The sequence below is a fragment of the Helianthus annuus genome, chromosome 1, assembly GCF_002127325.2.
Source record: "Helianthus annuus cultivar XRQ/B chromosome 1, HanXRQr2.0-SUNRISE, whole genome shotgun sequence".
In the NCBI taxonomy this organism is placed as follows: domain Eukaryota; kingdom Viridiplantae; phylum Streptophyta; class Magnoliopsida; order Asterales; family Asteraceae; genus Helianthus; species Helianthus annuus.
This window is the reverse complement of record NC_035433.2, coordinates 55,447,067-55,466,447: the sequence shown is the minus strand read 5'-3', so window position 1 is coordinate 55,466,447 and position 19,381 is coordinate 55,447,067. Positions and strand designations below refer to the sequence as shown.

Below are 19,381 nucleotides of genomic sequence, written 5' to 3'. Positions count from 1 at the left end.
ACCCATCGACGTTGTCGCATGTTTAATTCCTTTTGCCTAAAGATATGCTCGAGACTCCTGTGATCGGTGTAAATAGTGCACTTGGTACCGTACAGGTAATGTCTCCATATCTTAAGAGCAAAGATCACTGCTCCCAGTTCCAAATCATGCGTAGTGTAGTTCCTTTCATGCGTCTTGAGTTGTCGAGAAGCGTAGGCAATAACTTTCTCGCGTTGCATCAATACGCAACCGAGCCCATGAATGGACGCATCGCAGTAAACCACAAAGTCGTCAGTGCCTTCCGGCAACGAGAGAATAGGAGCGCTACAGAGGTTATCCTTTAGCCTTTGAAAGGCCGACTCCTGAGCTTCATTCCACTTGTAAACAATGCCTTTCTGAGTAAGAGTCGTGAGGGGTTGAGCAATCTTTGAGAATCCTTTGATGAATCTGCGATAGTATCCTGCCAATCCCAGGAATTGGCGAACTTCGGTTGGGGTCTTGGGCGTAGGCCAATTCTTTATCGAGTCGATCTTAGCGGGGTCGACGTGAATCCCGTCCTTATTGACCACATGCCCAAGGAAATGGACCTCTCGAAGCCAAAAGTCACACTTCGAGAATTTGGCGTACAATTGCTCATTGCGTAAGAGTTCGAGGATAAGGCGTAGGTGTCGTTCATGCTCTTCTTGACTTTTCGAGTAGATCAGGATGTCGTCGATAAACACAATCACGAATTTGTCGAGGTAAGGCTTGCACACTCGGTTCATGAGATCCATGAAAACCGCAGGTGCGTTAGTCATTCCAAAAGGCATAACGAGGAACTCGTAATGACCATAACGAGTCCTGAACGCAGTCTTAGAGATGTCTTCATTACGAACTCTCAGCTGATGATAGCCTGATCGCAGGTCAATCTTAGAATAGTAGCTCGATCCTTGCAACTGATCGAATAGGTCGTCGATGCGCGGGAGAGGGTAACGATTCTTGATGGTAACCTTGTTCAGCTCACGATAGTCGATGCACATTCGGAATGTGCCATCCTTCTTCTTAACAAAGAGTACTGGTGCTCCCCAGGGCGACGAACTAGGACGGATAAATCCTTTATCCAATAGTTCCTGTAATTGCGTAGAGAGTTCCTTCAGTTCTGCAGGGGCTAGACGATAAGGCGCACGAGCTATGGGTGCTGCTCCGGGAGCTAGCTCGATTTGGAATTCGACCTGACGGTGGGGAGGGAGTCCAGGTAGTTCCTCGGGAAACACCTCGGGGTAGTCACGTACTACAGGAAAATCTTCAATCCTCCTTTCCCTCTCGAGGGTGTCGGTGACCAGTGCTAGAATAGCGGTGTGCCCTTTTTGTAAACACTTCTGGGCTTTTAAAAGCGAGATAATGCCTGTGACTTCTCCACCTTTGTTGCCTTGAACGATGAGGGGTTGGCCAGAACGACGAGGAATACGAACCGCTTTCTCTTGACAGAGGATCTCAGCGCGATGTTTGGATAACCAATCCATGCCGATGACGACGTCGAAGCTTCCAAGTTTGACAGGGAAAAGATCGATACTAAACGTTTGACCAGACAATTCTAATTTGCAGTCATGGATCACGTGCGAGGCCTCAATGTTCCTACCGTTGGCTATCTCGACGACGTGCTTAGATCTTAATAATGCGGGCGGGTGCTTAAGTTTCTTACTAATACGAAGGGATACATAACTGGCATCGGCACCGGAATCAAATAACACAGAAACATAACGATCATCAAGTAGGAACTTACCCGCCACGACGTTGGGGTCGTTCCTTGCTTCTCCAGCTCCAATCACAAAAGCTCTTCCCCTTGCACCATTCCCAGCATTGTTGTTTTGCACATTGTTCCCAGCTCCTTGGTTGTTGTTGCGATTCTGATTCAGTTCAGGGCAATCCTTTCGCATGTGCCCCGTTGCCCCGCATTTAAAACATCCGCGGTTGTTTCCCTGCTGCTGTTGCTGTTGGGGTTGTTGCTGATTCTGCCTTGCTGGGAACTGACTCCTACAATCCTTGGCTTCATGCCCCATCTTGTTGCACCGCTGGCACTGACCTTTGTTACATGCCCCATTGTGGTGCCTGTTACACTTGTTGCACTTAGGGTAGCTTCCCCGGTAGCCACCCTGTTGCTGAGTGCCTTTGTTGTTGTCAGTTTTCCTTTGCTGAGCTGGGGCCTGAGTAGAGTTAGCATCTTTGCCCTGATTTCCATCCCACTTTCGTTTGCCATCACTAGAAGTTCCTTCCGCAGCACTGATCCTTTTGGGCAACCTGCCCTCTTCCACAGCCTGGTTGGTGAGTTTGTGGGCAAGACGAACCACAGGCTGTATGGTAGTGAGGTTGGCCGAGGTCACATGGCTCCTGATTTCTGGGACTAAGCCTTTGATGTACAATTCGATCCTTCGATACATGGGTCGGGACATGTTTGGGCAAAGTGCAGCATAGTCGTTGGACAGCTTGGTGTAGGTCTCAATCTCTGACCCAACCATCTTGAGACCATAGTACTCGTCTTCGAGTTTGTGGATGTCATCCCTGTGACAGTACTCTTCCTTGATCATATCCTTGAAATCTTCCCATGCAGTAGCATTAGCAGTCTCCAAACCAAGCATTTGAATCTGCGCCTTCCACCACGAAAGCGCGCTTCCCTCAAGAGTACCAGTAGCAAACTTCACCCAATTAGCAGGGGGACACTCAAGACAGCGAAGACAGCTTCGACCTTCTCGATCCAGTGCAGAAGACCTATGGCACCCTCAGTGCCATTGAATGGAAGAGGCTTGCAATCCATGAAAGTCTTGAAGGTACAAACACGTGGTTGCACAGGCGCATGCTGACCTGTTGTGGGAGCGATACGAATAGGTTTAGAGGTGAAAAGACGATGTGGCGGTAGGATCTAAACATCCTAAAACAACAAGCTTACCTCCTGGGTGAGCTGCGAAAGCTGCAGCCACCGTGTTGATCAGGTTAGTGAACTGAGCCTGAGTCATGTTGACGTTTCCTCGTCCGCGTCCACTCATTGTCTTCATAACCAGAAAACATAGTATGAGTGTGATGTCGTAACTTAGCGAGAATGAGATAGAAGAGGGGAGGCGTATCTATCTAATTGGGCAAACTAGTACGTATAGTAGAGCAGAAAACATAAGACAAACAAGCAAGTAAATATGGGTCCGAGCTATGAGGTCAGATAAGTCGAGCCTTGCACTTGGAGTGTAGTGTCGTCACGAGTCACGGGTTATAGTCTGGTTTTTCTCAAAAAAGATTTTCCCTTTTTTTTAAAACCAAGTTCACTATAACCAATGGCTCTGATACCAATCTGTCACACCCCCAAATTCCACCTGCGGAGTAACATCCGCTTGAGGGCGTGACTGACCAGGATCCAGCCACCAATTATACTAAGCATTGGTTAATAGTAAAATGATTGCTATCTAAAGTAGTTAGCAACATCGTAGTTTAAGTTCGATAATTAGTTTAAACAAAAACACCGGAAGCATAAACCAAAAAGATAGTTCAAAGTTCAGGATGATTAAAACCCAACACACGGGTTTTGACGAACACTACACATTCCCAAGCAGCAGCTCCTCAGTCACTGGTTACCTGCAAAGCATGCAGTAAGGTGTCAACAATAATGCTGAGTGAGTTCACTAGTTGTCCAGTTTTAATTACCAAAAACTTGTTTCACCAGTTAATTTACTCGTTTATACATGCCATGGGGAGCTACCCCAAAAGTTAGCGACTAAACTGTTTTTCCAATACCGAACACTAGGTAACCGTTTGCGTTTTCGCAGGATGCCCCGATGTCAATGTTCTATCATCATTGACGGATGCCTGAGTACATTAGTTCACGACCAATCCCAAACCATGGCACGGTGTGAGGTTGGTAAAACCTAAATAGCGCTATCAACAAATAACCCGTTCGCCTGGCCCCGGCGACTAATCGGTATTAAGTAGTAGGGACTTGAGTGACAGAGTTTCGTTTAGTGCCGTTGGTTGCAATCCGTATAAACAGTAATTAACTAAAGGTTCCCAATAACAAGGGAAGAAAAGTAAGTTGTATCCCTCATAAGGGAATAGTGTTGTTTGTAGTTCCGCTTCCCAAACCACCGGGAACGCATGCTTTAGGTTGTGAACTCACCTTGGGTTGCTCGGTAGATATTTTACTTGGTCAAACACGTTGGTCACCACGTCCTAGCATGGTTACCAAATATAGGTCAAGTTGGGGTACAAGTAATCACGTATAGCAAACACATATAGACACACTTAAAATGCACACATTCAACATTTGGGTCATTGGGCCTGCCCTAACATCTTCGTAAACAAACAGTAACAGAAACACATGCAGCCCAGTCAATAGATAGTCCAACAAGCTTTTGGCCCAATAACACTTAGGCAGCCCAGTCGAGACAAGGGCGGTTTCGACTCGAGAATACACGGTCTCGAGTCGCAACCTCGGTCTCGGTTCATCATGCTTTGGTCTCGAGTCGCAACCAGGGGTTCCGACTCGCAACCTTGGTCTCGGTTCATCATGCTTTGGTCTCGAGTGTGCTGCTTGCGAGTCGCAACCGGGAGATCTCGAGGAATCACGTTTTGGTCTCGAGTCGCAACCAAGGGTTCCGACTCGCAACCACTGTTACGTGCACCTGAATCCTTCTAGAACCTGTCCTATGTACTAGCCAATGGCATTTTGATTTCATGGTAATGTGTACTATCCAATGAGAGTGCACCAACATGTTTTCTTGTCCGGTAATTAATCAAAACAGATCAAAACATGCATTTTTTGAATATTCATACCACATTCAACTTGTTCTTCATTATTCATTTACATTCAAACAGTTCATCTTTAGGGTTATCTCATCCTAAACAAGCATGTTCCATCAAACCGATTCATTCATGTGAACTTAGATGCAAATCACTAAACCTTCAATCCACCCAAACATGCATTTAACAACAATAATTATGTAACATTTATTCTAAGCACTATCAACATAAATCTATGATCATGAACATCTTATACTATCAATCATTCATCATCCAAATGTCTTAACACTTCATTATCATGCAAGAGTTCACATATTTCATCCATCATTTCAAACATTTCAAAGCAAATAGCACCATTATGTACCAAAACACCTAGTGAACATCTAAAACACTAACCGATTCAAGAGTGATACGAAGGTGTTCAAGTTGGTGCTAGGATGGAGCCTTCAAGTGATGATTCCGAGTCAATCCGAGAGTGCTCTTGTTGCCGGTTGAATCCGAGAAGGAGGAGAGGGGGTTGTGGTGATGTTCTAGGGTTTTAGAGGGAGTGTGTGTGAGCAAGAGAATGTTTGAGTGTCAAAATGAGGGAAGTGTGGCTTATGTGGGGATTTTATAACCCATTCAAGGGCCATGCACCCTTATGGGTTTCCGAGTGGGTTTCGTGTGAGGCTAAAGGGAGCGGCCCAACGGCCCATCAGTTCACTGTTCACTCGAGACCGGGAGTGGTCTCAAGTCGGGTCCTTGGGGTCTCGGCTCACTTGTAATCACACATATAATATACATACATACAACACGTAATAACAGATAATTCATAGCTTTTCATTTAATAATATACGTACACGAAGTGTTACATCAAGAAGGTTGCCCGAGAAAACCCGAAGTGTCACACTTCCCACTAGGGGTGTTCATCGGGTTTTTTCTTTGGGTTTCGGGTTTTTCGGGTCGGGTTGTTCGGATTTTCTCTGGGAAAAATTGACCCGATAACCAACCCATTTAAAGTTTGGGTTAATTGGGTTCGGGTTAGTTCGGGTCGGGTTATTCGGTTTTCGGGTTTAGATGTAAAATAAAAATAAATGTTTTTTTTTACAAAATATCATCAAAATTCATATTGTTACTTTATAAATATCATCAAAGTTCAAAGATTAATTGACAATATGCTATTATAATATTTAAAAAAACCTAAAACTTATTGTTCCATCTATTAAAGACTCAAAATCTAAACACTTTTATAAGAAAAAACAATAAATGTTCGGGTTTTTTTTCGGGTTTCGTGTTTCGGGTTTTTCGGGTCGGGTTGTTCGGGTTTTTGGCCTGGAAAAAGTGACCCGAAAACCGAACCATATAAAGTTCGGGTTGGTCGGGTTCGGGTTTCTCGGGTTCGGGTTTTTCGAGTATTCCCTAATTCGGGTTCGGGTGGCTTTGAATTCGGGTCGGGTTTCAAGTTTTGGATAAAAATGAACAACCCTATTTCCCACTAATCGTCACACTCCACTTTAATTCTTCATTTTCTGAGCTTAATACTATTTACTTTAAAGGAAGAACCGCCTCTTGGCAGGTCAAGTTTTCATATTATAGGTTACTTCTTGCTTGGTATTGCAGGTTGTTTTTGGTAGGTAAAAGGTTAAATTGGACGCTAGACCGGTAAGAGATCAAGTTGCAAATCCCCGGCTGACAAATCGTATCGAGTTTTTGTAATAAATGTTTTCCCATAGCGGGTTTAATCTTATCAGTTAAATAAAAAGAATCCTTAAGCATATAGTTAAATTTTTTTTACTATCAAACACATTTTGTGATTATTTTTTACAAGTGATTGATATAGAGTTTTGTTTCAAATTTTAGAGAGATGGTGGAGTATTATGGTCTTCAAAGCGGGTTCGTATACCAGAAACAAATGTAGAAAAAGAAGAAATGGGTGCTAACAAACAAGATGGTAAAAAAAATCATGGTCCTTATTAATTCAAAGTATGTATTTTTTTTATAGCCATGTTATTAACAGTTTTAGTACATATTTGTTCAATGTTTCCATTTAAATTTGATTAGTGACAACTGTTAGGGGATCTGGGATCTTAACTTTGAAGTTGTTCACGTTAATCTTGCTTTTGTATGTCACTTTTTTTGTATTTATTTATTTATACATGTATGATCAATTCTTTTGAACCCTAAATCTCAGTCTGAGACCACAAAGTGTAGGACAAAAAATGTTGTAATTTTTATGAGATATTTTTTAATGGAATTTATTGTAATTTTTAAAGGGGTTGAGATCGGTTATTACTTTGACCAGTTTAATATGTTTTGGAACAACAATGGAGATTAAGAGCATGTAAATTTGCAGGGACTCGAATAAACACATGGATGACACACAAAATACACACACTTATACATGGCGTACATAAAAACCTATTTGTAGGTGGGGTTGCATATTCATCTATTTCAATTTGTCGTTGTAATCTAATTTATTTGTTTGTGCTTTAACATGTATAAAAGTATAATATTTAATGTCAGCGATACTAATGAAGAAATTTCTTTTACCAACCCGTGTAACACACGGGGTCTTAAGCTAGTATACACTATGTATAACTACACAAAGCAAGTCATTTTAACATGTAACTTAGGTGTATATGCAATAGTTAACACTAACCTTATATTGATTTACTCACCATTAAAATAACAACGCAACTCATTTAAGCATGTAACTTACATGTATATGTAATAGTTAACACAAACCATGTATCAACACTAATCATATATTGAAAATAAAAACTTTTTCATATCTTAATCTCTATTCTTTTAATAAAATTACACCATATTAACGACCATTTCATTCTATTTAATTCGAGCAAACTAGTGCTATAATTTTCTTAAATTTTTAAAAAATTTATTTTAGAAACTATAAAGTTACGTGATTGTGTAACGTTACGTGATTGTGTCCCATTACGTAATTACGTACTGGAACATAATGAATGACTACGTAAATCAACGAATACCCATTACGTTTTCATTATAGTATTTTATGTGAAACCTCACTGAGTGATTACGTAATTACGTAACAATAGTTGGCTATGTATTACTACGTGATTACGGGATGAATACCCATTACGTGATTACGTGATTTCATCAATTAAACGCGTAATGCCGTATATTAGAGATTTAATCACGTAATAAAGCATAAAACAATTAAGCTCTTGTTATTGGATATGTAATCACGTAATAAGCATAATTGTAATAACACCAGTTATAACAAATCATGTTGAATGTGTAATCACGTAATAGATTTATATTGAACGTGTAATCACATAATGAATTATATTTGAATGTGTAATCACGTATCCTGTAAACAAAATTTAAGAAAACTATAACAATAGTCTGCTCGAAATAAAAAGAATGAAATGCTCGTTAATATGATGCAAATTATAAAAAATATCAATGTATGAAAAAATTAGTCATATGAAAATCAGGGGGAAGAAGTTCAAATGAGAAAACACCAAGATACCTTTTCTTTATTTGTTTGTTCAATTGTTTGAACCTGATATATACCAAAATGTCACCGCTTAAATTTTAGTCTTTGATCAACTGAAATCAACTATTCTCCTTCTACTGTATGATGAATGTGATTGTGTAAAAGTTTTATAAAGTGAAAACATTCTACATGTTTTGAGATAAATAAGGGTAAACCTGAAAATGGTAATATAACAATAAAGAGGTTTTACAAAAATTGAGAACACGAACATGACTGAGAATTTACTTATATGGGAGGTAATGTCTAAGTTATAATAAGGTCACGCGTACCATGTGTAGATTGCTTACCCTGGCTAAGGTAAGTATGAAACACATGATACTATGAACTTCTTATAAATAACACATATACGTCCGATGTAGTAAAGACAAGGTGAATGATAATAATTAAAGGATCCTTGGGGGTCAAGAAACCTTACAGGCATACTCGTATAAATAGTTCTCACGGGAACCATGAAAACGACGTATGGCGTGCGTAGAAATGAGTGACCCAAGGAAATCCTCGGATTAAGTCATTATGATCTAAAGAGCCATGGTTGACAAAAAGGGTATGTAAAACTAAGGCGAATTGGAAATAAATAATCCCACCTAACTCAATTTGGCCAATAATAATCTCAAGTCAGTTATTGGCCGATAATAATCCCAAGTCAGTTATTGGCCGATAATAATCCGAATTGGTCATTTTTTTTTGTAAAATAGTCCGCCGTTAAAATAGCTTAACGGAGTTAAGTTTTTTTTTTTCAGAATTACAAACCGATGTTTTAGGGCTTTTGATCAGAACGAGGATACGAGTCGATTGATGTAAAACTTACCTCGAAATTGTGCTCGAAATGGATTGATTTTTGTTAATTGGAAGTTTAAACGCCCGAATTGAAGCACCGTTTTCGTGGGTTGGGCAGTATTTCGAGGTAAGTTTTATATCAATCGACTCGTATCCTCGTTCTGATCAAAAGCCTTAAAACATCGGTTTGTCATTCGGAAAAAAACATAACTCCGTTAAGCTATTTTAACGGCGGACTATTTTACAAAAAACTTGACCAGTTCAGATTATTATCGGCCAATAACTGATTTCGGATTATTATCGACCAAATTGAGTTAGGTGGGATTATTTGTTTCCAATTTGCTAAAACTAAAGTATAAATGGCCCGCGGTGTCATAGAAAACGGAGGTATTGCCCAAATGGAAAACAATCATAGTCGTAGACTATGGCCGAAGAAAGGATAAAAAGGGAAAAGACGATGATAATCGCCATTCACATCTGTGTATGAGTCTGACCTAGGTAGTGTATCTGATCACATCTTCAGCTTTAGTTCGAGTTAGTTTAGCATTAATAATCGAGTCTAGTAAATGTAATCAGTAGAGTCTCGTGGGTTCAATACTCGGACTTACTTAAGCTTTGCTACATCGACCGGTACACTTGTCAGTTGTGTGGTATAGGTTTTATAGAGGCTTACTTATAAATTTAAAACTTAGAGTGTCTAGGTTAGGGTTAATATTAGTTAGTTTTAATTGATGTTACGAACTTTGGCTTGACCGAAATGACTATAACCGAAAGTCAAAGCAAAAGTCAATTTGCTTGACTTTCGGCTAATAACTAGCCTAGGAATGAAACAAGACTGGAGGAGAACACTTACAAGTGTTAAAGGAAAGCTTAGACTTCAGGTTGGAGCCCTCTTATGAGCAAAAGCAACTCCAAAGATGAGAGAAAGAAAGAATGAAAGGTGCAAGTTGAAAGAAGGAATGAACAAGGCTATTTATAGTTGCATTCAAGCCCTCAAATCTTGCCAAGTGTGATTAGAGTTGCTTAGGGAAGGATTAGTGTCATCACACATGTTCAAAGCAGGAGAAAAATGGTAAAAATTGCGAGATATGTCGCATTTTCTATAGTTATTGTTGCTAGCAAACAGAATATGCCAGTTGCACCCCTTACAGACCGTAAGGGGTTGCTTACGGTCCATAAGGGACCTTCAGAAACCAATATTTTGGCATTTATTCACATTTGATCCCTCCACTATCCATCTTCCTTATTTTTATGAATTTGGTCCCTCTCGTCCAACTTACCAGGTATATTTGAGAGTTATTGGACACGTGTTGCCATATTATTTGCCATCATTTTCTGAGGTGTCCCAAAAGGTTACGAATTGAGGGAGATATGGTCAGTTGAAGATACGAGCCCTAGAATCTTCTCCGGATTAACTCGCGAGATGTAGTGGATAAAATGAGGAAATTCCAGTGGGGTTCCGGGTTCGACTCCGGTCCCCTACACATTTTCTTCTCCCTTTTTTCCATTAAACAAGATTCAACAAATTGCACTCAGGTCCCTGTATTGTAATAACTAAATTAACTGATAACACTAACTTAGTTAGTGTATTCCTTTTATAAACTAACAAATAAACTAACCTAGTTAGTTTATTTTCTTTATTTTGTAGTTTCACTTATATACAAAAACAATCCCTTAATCTATAACTTTAATTTAATAACTAAATTAACTCCGTTAATGTTTCTTTTAATAAATCTAACCGAACTAATAAAAAAAAGTTCTTATACGTTTAACGTTTTAAATCTGATTTCAACCGAATGTGTTGCTTGACGATAAATAATAAAAAAATTAAAATTAAAAAAATAAAATAAAATAAAATTATTAAAATTCTTCTTTTATATTTTATTCCGAAGGATCCGGTTTTACATTCCAGGTCGGATTTCAGACATCCGTTTTTTACGGATGTTACATATATGATTAAAGGGTTATCATTGGCACACCCTAGATCCTTAAATCGACACCTTCAATTCGGGTCCTATAGGCCTATACGGGTCGTATAGCCTTATCAATTTCCAATGAAGACTGATATGTCAGATTTTGTCTGGTTGGACCTATACAGGTCATATAGGTCTATGTATGTTGTATTGGATGAGTTTTGTTTTTACAATTTTTTTTTATATATTTATCTATAGTTTTAACAAAGTTTTCTAATATATATATATATATATATATATATATATATATATATTATACCTTGTACAATCCTTGGCAATCGAAGACATACCTCTCCTAACAAAATAGACTTTTGTTGGCAGTCGGTTTAGAACAACTCTCCACCCGAAGAACTCCACTTATATATTTTCTATACAACATTTCTATATGTGACTAAAAAGATAGTATAGTATAGGCTTGGTACATGTATCGTATTGTCACACCCCAACCGATGGCGGAATCATCGGGGCATGGCACTGAGCGAAACAGATTGTCCAGAAGTTTCCATAACAATTATCATTACCAATCAATTTAAAGTAACATGTCCCATACCATGTCTCAAAAGGTAAACAAATTATTACAGACAAATTCTAGGCAAATAGTTCTATTCCGACAACTCAGATTTTCAAATAGCCCAATTGTTTATCTGCTTCTAGAGACTCTTGATTACATTTGTACAGACAACTATTTGTTGGCCTCTAGAAACTTATTATGGCCTCGCTTTCCTAGCAGATAAGCATCCTAAATACCTGTCACATACGTTAAAATAAAGTCAATACACATAGTGTAAAGGTGAGCATACAAGTTTGATATTAGCATATAGAGTTCGAAATAGTTTACGCATAACCAGCACGTACACAGAGGAAAACGAAGCATGTTAATTATCGACATGAACCTATCGATACCAATGACTGCGGGTTGACTGCCCGAGGCAGATCGCAATATATGACCACCACTGTAATCCATGTAAGTAATTGTCCTTAACAACCCCCGAGTGAACGGGTGCTGAGTCCAAACTATAGTACTATCCTCGTTAAGGCAGGTAGATAGCATTCCATGTGTAAACATAACAAACAAGCATTCATTAAGTCACGTATAACATGCGGTAACGGTTAGCGTTTAAAATATTATGTAGTATGTTCGTTGTGATTTCGTATAAGTAACGTATGTAACACCCAAAAGTGCTTAAAGCAAAAAGGGATCGAGTATACTCACAGCGGTTGGATGGATTGAAGGGAGCGCTTGAGAGTAAGGTTAGCCTGAATAGTTCGATAGAATAACGATAAGTGACACGTAACACGGAAACAAGTGTTGATGGGTCGGTCAGCTGGTCGATCGGATGGCTGTCCGATCGGTCGGTTGGCCGTGCGTGTGACAGTCCGTTCGGACAGTTGTTCGGTCGGACGGTCGTCCGATCGGATGACTGTTCGAGTGGATTGTTTCTTCCTTTGAGTGGGATGTGTTTGTGTATGATGGTTTGACTTTTGAAGTTTTTGTTGTAGCATTTGAAAACATTGAAATATCTCTATCCTTTCAGGCTGGTCGATCGGACGGTCGTTCGACCGGTCAGCAGCCCGATCGGCTGGTACTTCAGCGAGAATAAGTTCTCAGCAGGGTGTCACTCGATCGGACAGCAGTTCGATCGGGTGGCATTCCTAGTGCATTGAACATGTTGAAAAATCGATTAAGTGTTAAAGCCCAAGTATCTCATGATCCGAAGAGTAATCCGATCGGATGGTAGTCTGATCGGACAGCAGTTCGTTCAATACTCAAACTTCAAAGGTTAGAAAAAGTGATTAAGTGTGGGACCCCAGGTGCAAGCCGTTCGGCTTACCGGTCGATCGAGTGGCTGTCCGTTCGGACAGCAGTCCGATCGGACGGCACCTCGTCCTGGTCGTCCTGTTCGTCTCACACTTGGTTGTTTTGATTGTTTGTCGTATTATCGAGGCATTTTGATAACGTGTAAAACAACAGTAACCATGTCACTACTTGGTGCTCCTGATCGGACAGGAATCACCCAGATCCGGTCAGTTATCTTTTCGTGACGGTGTTCCATGTTTAACCCGAAATCGGTAAACCTCATGGCTAGAATCCAGATCTTGAGCCACACAACCACAAGAATGAGTAGTATGTCGACACAAGGTCCGATTCCACCGGTTTTGAGTGCATTGAGTGTAAAAGAGTTGAAAGAAAGTTGGAAAACCATCTTTCAATCCCTTCTTTTGTGAAAATGTTTAGATTTACTAGAGATCTTTGTTTGTTTATGTGGAAATCGGTTAGATCTAAGTTGTTCTTGGTGGATTGAGGCCAAAACATGAAGTTCTTCAAGAACACATGATGACGTCATCCTAGAACACCTTGAATCTTGGTGATTTCACGGTTAAAAGTTAAGATTCAAAAGATAGAAAGGTGTAGGAGTACGTGTAGATCAAGAAAGTACAAGATTTAGGTCGAGATCTTACCTGAATCGAGAGAAATCTGAGAAAAGGTGAGGAGAGTGTGCTGTTCGGTCAGAGATTTCCAGAAATAGAAAGTGTGAAAGTGACATGCGTATTTATAGGGTTCCAAAAGAGGAAAGTGCTGGCCGATCGGTTAGGCAGCTCGATCGGACAGCCTGTCCGATCGGACGGCAGTCCGAACGGACGGCTGGTCGATCGGCTGGTTGCCTGATCGATCGGTCGCCTGTTTCGAGTGTTCGGTGCGACGAGTTTTGCTGTTTCGATTTTCAATTGCGAGCGTTGCGGTGCGATTGAGTTTCCTAGTCAAATTACTTTTAATCCCAACTACTCATATCTCGCGCTGTCTCTTCTCCACTAATTATCATACTATATCTACATACAATCATCCTTATTTCGTATTCGGTTTGCGATTGCGATTCAATTGCGATTGAATTCGATTGTGATTCGATTGATTACCACACATAACATAAATATACATGCACATGTAACACATAAGGCACACACACACGTATAATAACCTCCAAAATGCGTATTTCGAGTTACGAGCGCGATGTTGATTAGATTAGTTAGATTGGCGTTAAATGAACTTTATCGCATTGTTACTTCCTATTATTCACTGTCGTAAAGCGATTCGTAGCGATAAATATACCTCGATTACTGCGATTATAATTAATTACTCCACATAATACAACTAACGTAAAACGTAAAATAGACTAACTATAAGTCAAAGAAGTCAAAACAGGAATTGAGCAAGGAGAGACATATTGCAATTAGCAATCATTTATTCCTTTGACTTCAATCTTGACTTTGACTTTGACTTTCGAAACAGGGGGTGTTACACGTATAGTATATACTATAGTATAGGTGAAGTATAGGTCCTGCATGAGCATATAGGTATAGTAAAGGTTTCGCATATGCTTATAGTTGTAGTATAGGTATAGGCATAATGTAGAATAGAAGTAGTATATGTATATTATAGGTGTAGTCTAAGACCTCGTATAGACCTATATGTGTAGTAATATGCTTATAGTTGTAGTATAGTATAATATAATAAACTATAATATCGTATATAACTTTATTATATAACTTTCAAAATTATAAAATTTTGAGTTGTTATAATTCCTAGCAGAAGGAATTTATTTAAAGGTATTTTGTTTGTATAATATATTTCAAGTGTTTTTTGTTTGTTTAACCAAAGGGGTGGTGGTCCATTGGCAAAGACAAAGTCTTTAAACACTTTGCGATGGGGAGGTATTGGGTTCAAGTCTCACAGACAGCAGGGAATAAAAGAAATTTGCCGTTCAAAAAAAAAAGTAACTAACAATATACGCCAAAATGCGACACTGTACAAACATAATACGCCATAAATACGAAACAATGCAACAAGTAGAGACATAATACGCCATAACACGCTGTAATACGCGATAACAGGACATGTATAGACAATCTACACCATAATACGACACTTACATATAATAAACGTGACAATACTGAACGTCACGGACAACACCCGTATGGACAATATATGCCATTATACGGAACATATTGACAATATACGACAGTTAAAGACAAAATACGTCAAGTAATGATATCATACGACGTGTATAAATACAACACGACACGTTAGAGTACAAGTGGATTTCAAACAAAATTACACGTAATCATAGAATACGGTATCACACATAACCGAACGTCACCGATACGACACACATAGAGCATATACTTCATAAAACGACACGTAATGACAAAACACGTCAAACTACGACACGTATACGCATCGAAACGGCGAAAACCCAAAATCTAAAATTTATTATTTTACCCCTCTAGCGGGAGAATTGTCGTCCAAAAGGTCGAAAACTAGTTTCTCTACTAATCGCCTGGATGCTCGTACCGAGTATGAGATAAACTTAAGCGACGGCGATGTTGAAGCTGAACACCCACTTGGTAGAGATAATTAAAATAAAGACCGCAAAAATCACATGCTTCGGGTGAGGAACACACCCTGGTTTGGCCGACCTAAATGAACAAAGAGTTTTGTTCAATTGCATCCAACAAGAAAGAAACGCCCACAAAGAAAAGGTTCTCGAGAAAGACTTGGCGAAAGAAAAGCGAGCGGATATGAAATTTCTCGTTATGAAAACCGATCACATTGGACCCGAAGAAAGAGAAATGTACGAGAAAACGAAGCAAGAAATCATGACAAAATATCGTACTTAGTTTCGGTTTTTTTTAGTTTCGTTTTTTAAGTTATGTAATCTTTTTTTTAATTATGTAATGTTTTTTATTAATGTTATTTATTGTATTAGTATTATTGATTTTCTTAAATTTAATAGATTTTATATAATTTTTAAATATAAAATAATACTAAAAAGTGTGTGCCACGTATCGCACCACACCACTCTTTCACGCTCTAACCTACTATGCCCATTTTTGACCACGCTACTTCTCTGATATACACTAACGCAAGGGCGTAGCTTTGTAGGGGCGGGAGGGGGCGGCCGACCACCCGAACTTTTCGCTCGTTAGTGGAAAGTATGTCGTTTTCGTATAGAAATTTTTGGGTATATACGTTTTTGACCCCCTCGGTTTTATAGAAATTTTTGGTAAATACGTTTTCGACCCCCGATCGGAAATCTCAAGCTTCTCCACTGCACTAACGTGTCTGCTAAGTGTCGGTTAACGACCTCCTTTTATGCCCTCAAACTCCCTATACTCAAATAAATGCTTTTACCAAATTGCAGCCTTACTATATGATTAAAAAAATATGTGGTTAACATAATTTGTATTTTATAGGGCAAATGTCGCTATCATTAGTTTCGTTTACCGTTAAAAACTATATATATTGGTCTACGGCAGTTGACTCCTAGTGGAAGTATGATGGGTCAATGACAATAATTGTTGTTTTTTATACAAACCGAAAGTTTTATCCTCATAAATAACCATGTTGACATGGATTTTGGTATATGGCATTGATTGAATAAATTCTATTCTATATAATAACAAAACATGAAATGTCTTAGGAACAGTGTATATATTGACCAAATTTAAAGTGTTATTTACACTAATGCCACTAGCCCATATTATTATTATTATATTATATAAAAAACCACGTTTCTACCTAAAGTCAAGTTTATCTTTTTGCTTTTTCCACAGTTTTTTGAGGTTTTTGTTTTTTCTTTCTCAATATCAACACTCATCAAAAGATCCAAGTATCCAACCCAACTTGGATACATAGCATTAAACTTGACATGCCTATTAAAAAATACGCTTTCTCACAAAAACAAAATAAACGTCAAAAACACCAACACTCCATACTCCATTGAACGGTGCTTGGTGGATTTGATTTGGATCGGAGCTAGGGTTTTGAGATTGATGGAAGGGGTAGGGTTGTGCAGCATGGTGAGAGTGTGAATGGAGCTGGTGTTGCTGATAGGGTGTTAAAAATGGCCATGGTTGTGGCCGTTGTGATTTGCGGAACAAATATCAAATCGGAAGTTGAAGTACACTCTAATATAATTATCCAGTTTATATAACATGAGAGATGATAATTATCCAGTTTATATAACATGAGAGATGAGAGATATATAACGGCGACAATATATGTTTTAATTATAACCTAAGTTTACCAACAAGTTTTCAAGTTTTAACTATTATTATTATTATTATATTATAGATATAAGACAAAAGGAATATATGGAGCTTATTAATAATTAATAATTAATAACATATATTATATTTTATTTATATCAAATGAAAATAAATCTGATGCATTCAATTCGTTTATAGATAATTGATTGTTTTTAATACATTCAAACTTAAACGAGTAACACAACAACCCAAACCGTTTACAAAAAGTTCAATTCGAACCCGACCTATTTTGCAAGTCAGTCGTGTTAGGAATTATCGCTCTAGGTTAGAGTCATGAACAATATTTACTTTCCATTCGCATTTTTGTATTAAATAAAGACGGTTAGAGAGAGTAACAGAATAAAATGCTGCAACGCAGTGGTTTGGCGTAGGCTTTGCTTCCTTGATTCCCATGTTTGAGTCCCCAACATACCATTGCCACATAAACATAAATGTCAGATATCATTTTTGGCATTTGGGTTTTTCCTTTGGATCATTATAGCGATTGCCGATACCATAACAAACCAATTCGATACTAACTAAATTCCCGCTGCGAAGCACGGGGATAGTTCCACTAGTTTTTTACAAGTAACGCATGATGTTATTATTATTATTTTAATAATTGTTAGGGCGGACAAATGATTTCTTTAAACCGTGGGCTGTGTGGGAAAAGAAGGAAACGGAATGGGTGATGACGTTAAGTGACAACAAACATATGATATGACAATGAGATAGTAGCTGCATTTTGGCATCGCCAGTAACCCTTTCATCTCCCTTCATCTCCGATCGCCGGAGGCTCGACGGCGGGAAGACTCTGTGGATAGTGTGCGAGGTCGCCTTCTTGTCGGCTTGAACCTTTCACCCTATCTTGTGGCTCATCCCGTCCATTCGCCAAAGGGATTCGGAGTTTCCTTTTCCTCCTCAGTTGTCTGGTAACTTGCCGGCGGATCGACGTAGCTAAGGTGGAGGGATAGCGGTGGTGGTTCGTTCTGATCAATACGTGGTGTGCTGATCTATTCGTACCATAGCTTCTATCTGTCTGTTCCGGCTGTTTCCACTTGCTGCCCGGACGTTGCTTTCCTCCTGGTCAGTCCTATGGCGGACAACGGTCCGTGGTTGGACCCTCATCAGAATAAGAAGAAAAACAGGCTCGTGAAGAATGGGATTCAGGGGAAAGGCAACATCATAAAATTTTTTATCTCGAACCTGCCTGAAGGGTGCACTCCATGGGAATTATCTGAGTTTGTGAAGGTGTTCGGGGAGGTGGCAGGGGCGTATGTCGCAAAAAAGAAAGACAAGTTTGGCAACAGATTTGGTTTTATCAGTTTCAGCAATGTCAGGGACGTTAAGGATTTGGAAAGAGCTCTGAACGGGACTAAGATGGGGAATTCGAAGCTTAAAGTGAACGTTGCTAGATTCGCTGTGGAAAACGCTAATCTTTTGGAGAAGCCTGTGGAGATAAAGAAGGGCAAAAAACCAGAGTATATTGGTGTCCCTCAGGGTAATCTTCAAAGTAGAAATCAAGCATTCATAAAAGAAGGAGGTGGGAGACTCTTTAGTGACTTATTCCAGATGGGTAATCAATCAACGAAGGGCAGTTCATCCATGCAGCATCAGGAAGGCACCGTGGTGGAAGTCGTTGAAAGCATTGTTGCGTTCCCGGAGTTAGTGGGTACGGCAGCGGTGGGGAGATGTGTAAATCTCAGGATCCTAAATAACCTGTATACTCTGTTGGTCAAAGCAGGTGTCAGGGAGTTTAGTTTGAGTTATATGGGTGGTCTTAGTATGATGATTAAATTCCCGTGTGTGGAAAGCTGTAACAACTTCGTCGGCAATCGGTCGTTGTGGCAAGAATGGTTTTCATCTGTTGATTGTTGGAGAGGGCAGTCCTTCCCGTTTGAAAGGATAGCTTGGCTCAAGGTGGTAGGAGTGCCTATTCACTTGGCGGTGGACGAAGTGTACGATTCGGTAGCTCGTAAATTTGGAAAAATCGTCCAAGGGTCTGAAAGAATGCCGGAGGACGTGGACTTGTTATCTTAACATTGTGTGAGATAGAGTCCAGGATCAGGTTGACCTACAAAGTATCAACCCTTTCTTCTCTATTTATTAAATATTACGATAAAAAATATAGGTAGTTCTCAAAAGTCAATACGCAAAGAAAAATAAACTGCAAAAAAACACAAGAAATAGTTGGAAACGTATGTTTGAGCATTCACATCCCTTTCATCTTTTTTTAGTTTTTACACTATAATTTCATTAAAAATAATTATATTTTCTCTTCTCTTTCAATTAA

At 39.2% G+C, this 19,381-nt stretch overlaps 1 protein-coding gene across 1 annotated transcript; it reads left to right on the top strand.

Moving 5' to 3' along the window:
• Positions 1-18,183: 18,183 nt before the first annotated feature.
• Positions 18,184-19,128, top strand: LOC110895194. The gene has a single exon (XM_022142503.1). It carries the CDS (start codon positions 18,184-18,186, stop codon positions 19,126-19,128), a length of 945 nt encoding a protein of 314 aa, XP_021998195.1.
• The last annotated feature ends 253 nt before the right edge of the window (positions 19,129-19,381 follow it).

Excerpts from the sequence above, each read along its gene's own strand:
- LOC110895194 (XM_022142503.1), top strand. The coding sequence starts at position 18,184 with ATGGCGGACAACGGTCCGTGGTTGGACCCTCATCAGAATAAGAAGAAA.